This window comes from Gymnodraco acuticeps, unplaced genomic scaffold (genome assembly GCF_902827175.1).
Source record: "Gymnodraco acuticeps unplaced genomic scaffold, fGymAcu1.1, whole genome shotgun sequence".
Lineage (NCBI taxonomy): Eukaryota > Metazoa > Chordata > Actinopteri > Perciformes > Bathydraconidae > Gymnodraco > Gymnodraco acuticeps.
The window spans coordinates 2,615,902-2,628,556 of NW_022990135.1; the positions used below are offsets into that span (position 1 = coordinate 2,615,902).

At 43.1% G+C, this 12,655-nt stretch overlaps 1 protein-coding gene and 1 pseudogene across 1 annotated transcript; one reads left to right on the top strand and one right to left on the bottom strand.

Moving 5' to 3' along the window:
- Positions 1–292: 292 nt before the first annotated feature.
- LOC117546661 lies at positions 293–7,389 on the top strand (annotated as a pseudogene).
- A 1,362-nt stretch (positions 7,390–8,751) lies between these two features.
- urp2 (urotensin II-related peptide) lies at positions 8,752–11,745 on the bottom strand. Its single transcript, XM_034216977.1, has 5 exons — positions 11,217–11,745; positions 10,065–10,373; positions 9,313–9,347; positions 9,045–9,204; positions 8,752–8,876 (listed from the first exon to the last, which is right to left on the bottom strand). The coding sequence occupies exons 2-5, from the start codon at positions 10,147–10,149 to the stop codon at positions 8,845–8,847; spliced, it is 312 nt and encodes a 103-aa protein (XP_034072868.1). The 5' UTR covers positions 10,150–10,373; positions 11,217–11,745; the 3' UTR covers positions 8,752–8,844.
- Between the last annotated feature and the right edge of the window lie 910 nt (positions 11,746–12,655).

Below are 12,655 nucleotides of genomic sequence, written 5' to 3' on the forward strand. Positions count from 1 at the left end.
GATTGTATTAATTGATGTCTAACTGCGCTCAAGACTGCAGAGTACTGCAGAGTACCAAAGCCACAAAGGGTGAAAGGATTGTACCACGAACCTCTACGCCTGGATAGACTTAATATCTGTGGGATTAAAATATCTAAATCTGGATTTTCTTTCCTTTGCCTGGAAGTTTGGAACTAGGAAGTCTATTGGTCTTTTACGATTGCATGCGGGTTTCCGATCATTTCCGGACCTCTCAAACCTGGACTCATCCGGAAATAATCCTACAAATTGCAAATTGGAATCCATTTCAGGAAGGTTCTATTTTACAATATTTTTTTTTCTACTGTCTTTGGACATCACAAACACTGTTGGTTGTTTTTCTTGAATTCTGGGTTTATTTTCGCTATTTTTGGAACCATTTGAAATGGCGTTTTGAAATATACTGGTATGCACTCTTGGACCTAATCTGAAAACTGGAACCATTCTGAAATCTGAGTCTTCGCACCTCCAAAATCAGTTGGTGATTGTTTCTGTTTTTGGGCCCTAATCAAAACCTTGACATTTTGTAGATCCTTACAACAACCGTGGACACTAAGGCTCCAGTTCGTTCGAAGTAAGTGTCCTATCAGTTCTTTAACTTTTCTGATGGCTCAGCCAGGCTCCCTCCCTAACCCAGACCTCTCAAATGGTGCCATTATCCATGGCCCACTAGGGATTTGTTCAGACCTGGATACGCAGAGAGGAAGAGAGGATGAGGAGGGAGAAGGGGAAGATGAGGATGTGGAACTAGCCGAGGAAGTCGGGGAGGATGTTTTAATGATGGCAGAAGCAGAAGAGGGTCAAGACGAAGAAAGAGAGCTGAGTGAAAGGGAGGAATTGAGGATTATCCAAGTGGTCCTGTCACCAAATGAAGAAATACAAGAGGTGGAGGCAGGAGGTGAAAGACAGGAGGAAAATGGGGAAGGAGGCGTGAAAGGAGAGGATGTAGAACGCATAATGATACATGAGCTGACAAGTGAGAAAGAGGCTGAAGGCGAGGAAGAGCATGGGTCAGAAGAAACAGAGGCAGGGAATGAAAATCCATGTCACTTTTCAAAAGTGATACAGGATGAAACAGGCCAAAAGCAGATTATAGATAACAATAAAGAAACAGAAGAAGAAAGTAAAAATGAAGAAAATGAACAAGAAGCAGTGATAGCAAGTTCAGAAACAGAGGTTAGGGAGGATAACACAGATGACGGGGAGAATGGATTAGAAGAACAACAGGAAGTGTCCACAACCGATGATGCAGAGCACGTTCAGGAGTCAGAAGAGGATGCACATGTGTACTGATGACACAGACGAAACAGAAGTTGTTATTCTGCCCACTGATGGAAAAAGCCTTGAGGATGCAACAGCAGTAATCCCTGTTGCTATGGGGATAGTAGAACAAGTCAACCATCAAGATGATCTATACCAAACCTCAACTGATGGCAACTATGGCGTACACTTTGATACAGAGGCCATACATGAAGTCAATCAGACCAACCAGTTAACTAGTGAGGAAGAAGAAGACATTCAAAACACTGATGAAAAGGACAACCCAGCATCTAGGAAACAGGACGTTCAGACCATACATAAAACTGTCACATGGAAACAGGAGGATTATTTAGAGGAAAAGTTTGAGGATGAACAAACCAATGAGATTGAGAAAGATGCAATGTCTACTTCTGATGATGTTCTAGACATACGGGGTGAAGTAAACCAGAAGGAGGACACGTCGGACTTTGCATTTGAACTCTCTGAAGAACAGACAGAAGGAGGGATTGAGGAAAGAACTGTGGTAGGGATCAACGAGAGGGAGGAAGAGGAAAAGCAAGTGCGACAGGTTGGGGTTAATTCTCTAACTGTGATGGATGGGGGAGGACAGAGTGCGGAAGAGGATGGGAAGACAGCTGATAACGCTAATACAGATACAATGGGGGAGGAAGAGCCAGAGGAGAAGTTAATGTACACGTGCAAGAAGAGAAGGTTGTTGAAGTTGAAATGCAGGAACCAGTTCTGCAGTATGTGGAGGAGGTTCCTTTAGACATGCAAGAACATGAAGACATGGATCTGGTGGAAGAGGGCCTTTGAGCTGGAGGAAGAGGGTGAAGTTGAACCTGGTCAGCCAATAGATGAGGTTAAATCAGAAGATAATGAGTCCAAAATCAGAGGTGATATGCAGGAACATCCTTGGCAGCAAGAAAGAGGGGGAGATTTGGAAGAACAATTGAGAGAACAGCCAAGAGGGCAGGCCCTCGTAGAAGACGAAAAGGGAGGAGAAGTTAGAGCAATGAAGGAAGAGATAGATACGGCACAAGAACCTGTGACTGTTTTAGATGATGATATTGAAGAGATAGAGGACGGTCCAAGGAGAGAAGGTGAAGAAGAAGTGCACGCCACAATTCAAGACCCTTCTGAAGACACCATAGCAGAGACCAAGGATGAAGAGTGTCAAGAACTGCAAGGAGAGAATCTTGAACTTAGTAAGGAGAATGATGAGAAACAGAACAATGAAATAGAATATGTAAAGCACGATGAGAAACTAGATGACAGCAGAGATGTAGAAGGAAAGGAAAAGACACAAGATGAATGTAAAGAGGTAGAGAAGGACGAGAAACCACAAGAGGACAACAGAGAGGTAGAGTTGGACATAAATGGAAGAGTTAAAGAACTGAAGCCAGCAATGGAAAATGGGATCTTGTCACCTGAGCTGCAGCTGAAGAATGAAGAATGTGGTATGGCAAAGGTTTCATCACTCAGGAGAAGAGATAATGACTGGATCAAAAAAGTCCAACCAGAGGAAAAGAGTGCCCCAGAAAACGAACTGTGGAGGAAAGAACTGAGGCCTGTGAGAAAGGATGTGTGGGAATCTGAGAGTGGAAAAAAAGAATGGTCGAGGAAAGGAGACATCAGCAGATCTGAAAAGTCCTCCAAGGAAGGAGTGACTGGATAAAGGGAGCTGAAGTCAGTGATCAAAAATGAATCCTTGCCCAAAAGGGGAATGAGCAGTGAAAAAAAAGCGGGGTGTGCTGTTGGAGGATGGACATTCGTACACCCCCAGCGTGAGGAGATGATCGAGGACACGAGGGAGGAAGTGAAACTGAATCTCCCATAAGGAGGGCCGGAGAGCTCCTTTCCCGCTGGGCACAAGAACAACAAAACAACCCCAGGACCAGGATCTACGAGTCGTCCCTTCTATGTTAAGGTAATGTTCCAACACATACTGTACACAGAAGGTAAATCAGACGATACCCTAAGATGGTTCTGACGGATTCTTGGCACCATGAAAATAACCTGCCGCTGTGATATGGTTGCCGTTGGATGCTGTCAGTGCTTACCTTATCTCATTAAGACATCAGGCATGTAGCCTACATTGTCTAACGTGGCTACCAATGGTAAAGGTCAAGTGGACAAATAATAGGGACACACATAATTCATTTAAGAAGAGAATATTCCTTGTTGTGCCCATCACTGATACTGTTACTTTTCCTCACACACAGGCACACCGGTGAGAAGTCCGAACCATTCCTAACTGAGAAGAAAACAAAAGCGGGCAGCCTTCAGACGACCAGCAGAGAGGTTTAATGGAAGGAAAAATGCACTAATAATCTGAGAGCCACTTCAACACACACACAACACACACACACACACACACACACACACACACACACACACACACACACACACACACACACACACACACCACACACACACACCACACCACACACACACACACACAAACAAGCTTGTTCTCTGGTGGGAGCTCACAGTCAAACAACGGCTGCCTTTGTCAGACACTCTTCTGGCAGCGCACACTTGGGGAGATGGAGTGGAAAGATTCGCCGGACGCAAAACACTCATATTTGCCCAATCGGCCAACCAGAAGTCTTCACAAGATTTGTTCAAATGATTACAATACACAAGACTTACTATTATTTCAACTTGTCATTAAGTACAGTATATATGGTGTTGTATGAGTTTCAGGTGACTGAATAATAGTTCAGGTAGCATGCTGGGTTTAATCTCTGCATTCTCACTGTAAGCTGATTAGCCTGCTGTTTGCTGCTGAGGCTCTGAGCACAGTGGAAACAACACATTCTCAGCTTAAACTAAAAAAAATGCATGTCTAATATGTTTATTTAGGCAGGAGGACATGGGGTGACTAATAAAGGGTTAGTTTGTTTTGGATCAGGGTTGAGTCTGTTCCACTCGCTGAGGTGCGCTGATCTGCTGATCCGAGCTGTCTCGTCCACTTACACTCCTTCTTACCCGCCCCTGTTCACATGTCAACAAGCTCTATTGGACTTTTCATGGACCTACTTTCTGTCCCCTCTCTATTGGAGTTATTAGTGAGTGAGAGGGGTGAAGGAGTTTTACTACAACCCTGCTGGTTCCTAGGTCCATGCTCATTACTCCCTATCTCCCTGCAAGGTAGTATATATACAGGTTCCCTATACAGGCTGCAGTTTAGCTTGGAAATCAATGCTTCAATCACAAAAAAGACACCTCTGTGGGTGTGAAAAATATCTTTCCATCTCTACTACAACACACTGCATACATTGTTTGTGTTTGTGATGGAGCAAAGATTCCACCACCTCCCACTCCTCTAAGGAATAAAGGAATTCTGTGCCTCTTAACTTCACACCACTGTCTTTGTGACTTCTTGCTCTAATTGTTGAACACCTGTAGATGGAAAGGTAACCCAATATGGAGTCATGCAGGGAACATGCAAGCATCAGGTCACATGTCTCTATTAAGAGTCAATACATGTGTGGTGTGGGGAGTAAACAAAAACCCTTAACCTCCTCAACCAATGACTAACTTCCTGTCCCTAGATGGCTTTAGTCCTGTATTGTGACTTTGTGAATTACATTTTACCCACACAATGGGAGTAAAACACATTGACTTGAGACAGTGTTCAAACAAAGGGGGATTGTGTGTTGAGGAGACACTGACGTACCAGAGAAATCTGAAAAAATAAGCAGTTGAGGGGCAGCCATCCAGACACACAGACAACATGGTTGTGTTGGAAGATAACCGGAAAGCTCAACGCGGGATTTTACTACATTTGTCCTGCTTGTCCTTGGTAAAAATATGTATTTTAGAGGAGTGTGAGCTTTCATACAATCCTTCAAATGTTCGCCATGTCCTGGTGTGACATTGCAGTTAAAAAATTGGGCTTCCCTACCATTGAGCTGTTTGTAAAGGTAAGTGATGCATGCGTCTGAACAGTCAATGTTGATTATTCATACCGTATCTTTACATGGCTGGGTCTCGTTGGTATCTGTCATTTCCTGAAGCAGATATATGGCTCTTCTCCTGCTAGATCTTTGTTTGTGTAGGCCTACTATGTGTTCCTTTGTGAAGACCTGTAGCCATGATGTACTCTGTTAAATGTATAATATTTGTGTCTTTGTGTAGGCTGGAAGTAATGGGGAGAGCGTTGGTAACTGTCCATTCTCTCAGAGACTCTTTATGATTCCTGTGGCTTAAAGGGGTCATCTTCAACGTCACCACTGTTGACCTCAAACGGTAATACAGTATAAAACACAATTCTTTATTGTTAGTTAGTTAGTTTTTAAGTCTTGTTGTTGGACCTCTTGTGCACACCACGCACTTATGTCTCTCTGGTATCTATTTTATGTCTGTTGTAGGAAGCCGGCGGACCTCAGGACCTCGCTCCAGGAACCAACCCTCCCTTTGTCACCTTCAACGGCGAGGTCAAGGTCGATGTCAACAAGATCGAGGAGTTCCTCGAGGAGAAACTGACCCCACCACGGTACACACAAACACACATCTACAATACAATAAAAAGTGTGCAGGGGTATTCAGCTGACTTCTTGTCTTTTACATCAGCTACCCTCGACTTGCTACCAAACATTCTGAAGCCAACACAGCGGGAATCGATGTGTTCGCCAAATTCTCAGCGTACATTAAAAACACGAGGAAAGACACCAACGATGGTAAGAAGGAGAGACAGAATCTGTGTATGTTTCTCAAAAGTGGCCAGAAACCAAGAACAGAGCTAACTGAGAATTCCTTGGACTATCAGGTGGACTAAAACACAAGCCAGATGAATGATCATGTCCGCTTACTGTCACATCATATCATAGCAATAATATCCTCGGATCTATTTGTCTGCTGTTCTCTCTGTTTGTATCTCTACCTGCAGTCTTAGAGAAAGCCTTGCTGAAGTCCCTCCGGCGTCTTGATGACTTCCTGAGGACTCCTCTGCCTGAGGAGATAGACGCTGACGCCTCAGGAGATGTGCCCGAGTCTTCCAGGAGCTTTCTAGACGGCCCTGAACTCACCCTGGCCGACTGCAACCTGCTGCCTAAACTACACATCCTTAAGGTTCATCCACCTCTGTGGTCATATTCTCCTGCTCTATTGTGCAGGAGTCCTAACCTGGAAATTAGCTTTAGCACATCTGCACCACTCAACTCTAATATTTCGATGCTTCGATGACCAACACGTGTCAACTCACTCCTCTTTGCAGGTCGTAGCCAAGAAATACAGAAGCTTTGAGATTCCAGCGGAGATGACGGGGGTGTGGAGGTACTTAAACTGCGCCTACCAGAGGGAGGAGTTCACCAGCACCTGCCCCGCTGAGAGGGAGATCCACTTTGCCTATCTGGATGTTGCTAAGAAAATCAAATGAGATGAAACAGAGAGGAGAGCTGTATCATGCCTATCTGTAGTACAAGTAGACTAATTGAAGACCCCCAGGGAATAGACTAGGAAGACCTATACAAAACTAGTCAGTCTTTTTAACGTGTAATGCTCTCCATCAGCTTGGATACCTTTTACCTATATGTGTATGTTGTTTCTATGGAGTGTGTGTGTGTGTGTGTGTGTGTGTGTGGTGTGTGTGTGTGTGTGTGTGTGTGTGTGTGTGTGTGTGTGTGTGTGTGTGTGTGCGTGTGTGTGTGTGTGTGTGTGTGTTTCTATGGGCTCTCACAGTTGGGTAACACAGTCATGCTCTTCTTAATGCTTATTATTTACAAATGATGACAAACAGTTGTTTTTTTCAGATGATGACTAAATAAATAGCAGAATGAACAAACATTACTTCAGTATTACTGCATTAGAAACCACTTCAAGTTCATTTTATGTGATCTAACAATCTGGGTTTGGTTAAAAACGAGTCTTTTAATTTCTATCAGCTCATTTCAAATCATGTCAACAATTTATGTGATAATATATCTGGAATTGTATTAGCATCAAATTGTGAATGTATTGGATTCTAGGAGCCAGTGAGGCTGAGGGAACCTTCAAGATGTTCCCTATAGTGTTACCAACACTTTAATACACGTATGTCAAACCAACCATATTATCAGCCTGCTCTGTTCTGGCCTTATATTCTGTCTGGGGACAAACTTTAATAAACTGATTTTATCACTATGTGGATTGCATTCTTCATGTTTTGCATCTAAAGAAATGATATCAGGGCATACACAACTAAATGGAACGCAGTTCAAATTATAATACATAAAGTGACAATCAACAAATATGGCCATTTAAAGTTTAAATAATTGTAGTGTATATTAAACACATACACACACTTCGACGGTGGAGCATGTGCAGACACACACACACTGATCACCGGGGCGACAGTAACATTGACCTCTGTGGAAACCCTCTGAATGTAATGACCGCAGTTTGCACACAGCAAACACACAACGCTCAATGAGCTTAGTTACATCCAGAGGAGGAATGTCCTGACTCCTGTTCATATCGAGGCATCGTCAAGTTAAGTCACAACACAAATAGTGTTATTACAGGGTGAAAAACACAATAATGTCGAGCAAGTTGTGTAAAAACGCACAACCATTTGAAACAAAAAATTCTAAAATGTAATCTTGCCGCTTAGAAATCTCTTTGTTCTTTGGGTGCAATAGTTAAAAAAGATAATAAACACTCCTAGAATCAGTGTGTGATTTATTGTAGAATTAAACTAAAACTCAAGGAAACAGCTGCTTATGGACTTGTCGTAGCTGTCAGTCATTGTCACTACTCACTACCATGATGCAGCAGGTGACCCCAGAGTGTGAGTATAATGAACAACTAAAGAGAGTGTAGTGGTATAAAAATAAAATATCTATCTTTATTGTCACAGTGGGGTTTTGCCATGCTAGAAACAAACTTTATTTAAAATATGGTGCACACATACAACAACAGCGTGTGTCTGTCTTATAAGGGAACGAAAGGGTTAACAGGGTGTTCATGCGCCCGGCTTCAGGCACACATCGTCGTCTTTCATTGGTCAGTCTTGTTAATTAATGAGTGAATGAAAAGGTCCGATGCAAGGATGGCGCCGCTGTGGGGCTTCCCGGTGTCGCGGCAACGGTAGCCTAGCGCTCAGGTCCGAGAAGAGCGAGAGGAGAGGCAGGAGACCAGTGAAGGGATGAAGGGCGGATGAAGCTTGAAGTTTAACATCTTACACTTTTTTTTATTATCAATAAAGCAACCTGTTTTCACTAGGCCACTTCTGCAGGGTCTGAAAGAATAGATTTAGGCCTGCTGCCACCTAGCTTAGCATAAAGACTAAACGCTTAATCCTTTATGCTAAGCTAAACAGCTGAGCCTCCATCCTTTTATTTAACAATAGAGAGAGGTATCAATCTTGCTTTCAACATTTGGCGTTCACTGATACCTTCAGATCTTCCTTATGCTAGTGGGTTCACATGTCATGATGAAGACTACAATCAGCCTTCTGCATGGAAATGTGCATTATCAAACCATCATGGGAGAGTGAGGCAAGGTCTTCAGGTTTTTGTAACTGCCGTATGATTGTAAATGCAGGGGTTGATGGATGGATGGATGGATGGATGGAGACCATCAGTTCTGGGAGCAGTACTTCCAGAAACACACTGTTGGAGACAAAGAAGAAGAAGATTATCATTCTCCAAGATCTACAAAGTTAAAGGCTAATACTGGTGGGTCATTTCAGTCGGCACTTGATTTCTCTGTGTTGCCACCGTGTAATTCATATGTAGTCTGCCCATAATGCAGACAGCAGAACGGAAAGCGTCCTTCACCTCTTTTGTTGGTCTTCTTGGTCTGCGTTGGGAGGGACTTCTTGACATTTCGACCAGTCAGACTGGGGACGAGGACATCCGCACTGGCTCTGGACGCAGTGCTGCTGACTGCTGATGGGGCCACTGTGGTGGGCTTCACCCCTCCCTCAGCAGCAGGGTGCTTCAACAACAGAGAGAAAGAAGAGCAATGATTATTAAAACCAAGAATCATAAACGGCCTTATTCCTTTTGAAATGTAATTGAGAGCAAATATTTCACAGGTACTTACCACTCTATTTTTCCTCCCTGAATGTTTGCCATTTGCTGAAAGGACAAACAAAAACTGCTTTAGTGAAAATGACCCAGATGAAGTGCAGAACAGTGGCTAAATCACTGGTGTATGTGAAGAGACACTAGATAGTCCAAAAGACAAGTATGCATGTATAAAAACAAAAACAAATACAAACAATCCAATCAATGAAATTATTAAATGATATTATAGCTGCATGCAGGGATCCAAATGTAAATGATTATTCTGACCAATGGATACTTCTGTATTGAGTATTATACTAGGACATTCCATGTGTAAAGGGCATTGAAGCTAAAAGCAGATTTCCTGAGCTCAGCGCTAACTCAAGAGGGCTTTAAGTGTTAGCCAATCACTAGAGCGAGTACAACAAGGTCCAGAGGTCCAGTTCATTAATGACGTGATATAAGGTGGCATAACTCCAACGATGGTTTTGTAAAGAAAGAGATGATAATGAGGACAATAAGTATCCCTGAGGCCATGAAGAAATACAGAAAGCATTGGAGGACAGTTCCTGATTTTTAATGGATTGCTGCACAGCCGGTAATATAGACGAATGTGTCATCTGATTAACTTGACAGCCACTTTGAGTTGGGGAAATATGATTATTATAACTGCTAATTAAGACTGGATACTATATCATTTACATATACTGTAGATGTAGGGATGGAGTTTGTTTTTCCATATGTGGGGTTAGAAAAGAGTGCTCTAAGATAAATAGTTTTGAGGTATACCTCTTGGCATGATGGTGATCCTGGAGCTCCGTGTGCTGTTAAACGCCCGGTGCAGCTCGTCCATGGCTGAGATCATCTTCAGCATCTGGCCCCGTTTATCTGGCCCTGCTTGTCTCCGGGCTGCTCCTCAACCCTCCCTTCCCTGACGCCCGCAGTGATGGTCCTTGTCGTGGTTTTGTCAGTTCTCGTTTGTCCCATCCACTCCTGCTGCTTTGGTACTCAGAAGCCAGTGTTTCAGGAACTGGCTAGGATTTGTCTTCTCTGGTACAGCTGATGCATGAGTGAGACTGGGAAGAGTTTTTGCAAAGCCTGGGGAGAAAATCATATATTTGAAGTTTTCCAGATCCAAGTAGGGTTTATATGAAAAGGTTGACTGAGCTCTGATTTGCTTTAATTCTCAGTCTGCCTTTTCGTAGCATACTACCACAGATCCTGCACACACATGACCCTCAAACAGTCCTGAACACAAACACACACACATAGCCTATTTTGGTGGGATACCATTGCTTTTCTGGTTGCTAGCAGAGTTGCTACGGGATCTTCAGCTGTGACATAAGAGTTGTATGAATTGTGTAATGACGTAGGAGGTTTCGCAACACCGCAGCTCATTATCTTAATGTTTAGACTAGTGCTGTCAATGGATTTTATTTTTTTAAAGTTAATTACATGATATGCAGATTATTTAATCGCCATCAATTGGATATCCATATTTCTTTATAAATTTCCGGCAAATAAAGATGTTTCAACCTAAAAGCATCACATATGTGTGTCACACGAGTAAGGCATTGCATCATAATATCAAAAAGATGGATTAGAAATCAATACATTTTTGTATTTCCAATCATTTGATGGCATGGGCCGCCCCTTGCTATCAGATGATTCCTTTATAGACGTGTACATGTAAGGAATTTTAGAAAAAGGTAAAGGAATTCACGGAATGCCTGTCAGCAGGTTGCACTGGACCAATCAAAGCACACCAGTCCTGTTGATTTCTCTTTTTAAGTATTGATTTGAATCTAATTAAGTATTTCCAGTCAATTAAGTTATGTTTTGACCATCATCTGTTTCAGTTTAAACCAAATCTGTTCAAACTACCAAAATCCCTAACCCTAACCCTTTAAGCTGTTCCATCAGCTTCGACAGCTTCCTTACCTCTGTCAGTGGGTGCCGCCTCCACTCCTGTCCCCACAAACACCAGCATCATCATGACCACCTTCATCACAGACACAAGTGCTGAGCTGTTAAGCATGGTTACTGAGCACTGAAGGAATACCTATGTAGCAAGCAACTATAGTCACTATCAGTCAATTGACTTTCTTTTAACTCAGGATTTTGTTCCAAGAAGGTTCTCAAACTGACTTGTTTCTCATTTACTCTTCCAACTTTTTGTTGATGTTGCCGAGGATGTAGACGTCCACTGAGATGATTGGTCTTAGGTTTTGAAAATCAATCAGCTTGTTCTGTTCTGATGCTTTGAGATACTTCGAAATGCCTTGAATTCGGATATACTCAAAAACGTTTTTGGTTGTTCTTAGCTTCTTCTGTTTTTCAACCAGGAGATGGTATTCGTCTAATTTAATTCCAAGTCTTCTCAAAAACGTTACAATAAAAAATCTTTCCGTTTCAAAATCTGTCTGTTCAATCCATGGATGCACCTCTTGAAGAAGGCTTGTCAACAGTTGGTCGGATCCGTTCCTTTTCGAAATGCACCAACCAATCTGGCCTTTATAAACCTGGGGTTCGCTCCTTCATGACGGAGCCACCTAACGCCCCGCCTCTTCCTCATTGATGGATCGGTGACATTGGGTAGTTTGGGCGGCGGGCTTTGTGTGTTAGGAGTCAAACCTATCTTTTTGTTGAATGTGTTGTGTGTGTGTGTTTAGGCTTGTATTTAACGTGTGTGTGTTGTGTGTGTGGCCCTGGCTGTATAAGCAGTGATAAGGTAGTTCTTAATATGTTTGCTCAGGGGCCACAGAGAGAGAATGGCCCTCTGACGCATGAGGGCCTGGAGCCACACTGACTACACTCGCACACACACACAACTCGCAAATACAACATTCAAACACAGAAAACGACATGGCAAACTCATGTACGTACACACTCTCACACACACAATCCTGGGGTCCAGTTTGAACTTGAAGAAAGGGTGGAAGACACACACACAACACACACACACAACACACACACACAGATTGTAAAAGAAGCGTGGGATGCACATCAAAGGGCAAAAGAAAGGCTGAGAAGTCGTGTCCAAATGACAAAAGGCTAACCGAGGGTTTTCTCCCTTTTTTGTGGCGACTAATCCCTCAGACAGGAAGTTGACAGAGTGACGGTAAGACGCCACCACCGCATTAGGAAGGAGCGGGGAACTCTGCCAATCACCACCACAAAGACCCCAAAAAGCCCCAACACCACGTTATGGAGGATGAAAGAAGATGAATGAATTTGGGATAGGTTACAGAGGCCAAAATGGGTGAACTCAGCGAGAAGAAACGATATAAGGTATGTTGTGTGCGCATTTGGGCGTCAGTTGCTGGGCGAAAAGAATCAACTCAAGAACATCCACTCATTACTCTGTGTCTGTCTGCCCT

Coding starts and splice junctions, on each gene's coding strand:
- urp2 (XM_034216977.1), bottom strand. CDS start 10,149: ATGCTGAAGATGATCTCAGCCATGGACGAGCTGCACCGGGCGTTTAAC. Junction 9,348..10,064: donor GATCACCATCATGCCAAGAG/GTATACCTCAAA, acceptor TTGTCCTTTCAG/CAAATGGCAAACATTCAGGG. Junction 8,877..9,044: donor CAAGAAGACCAACAAAAGAG/GTGAAGGACGCT, acceptor TGTCTCCAACAG/TGTGTTTCTGGAAGTACTGC.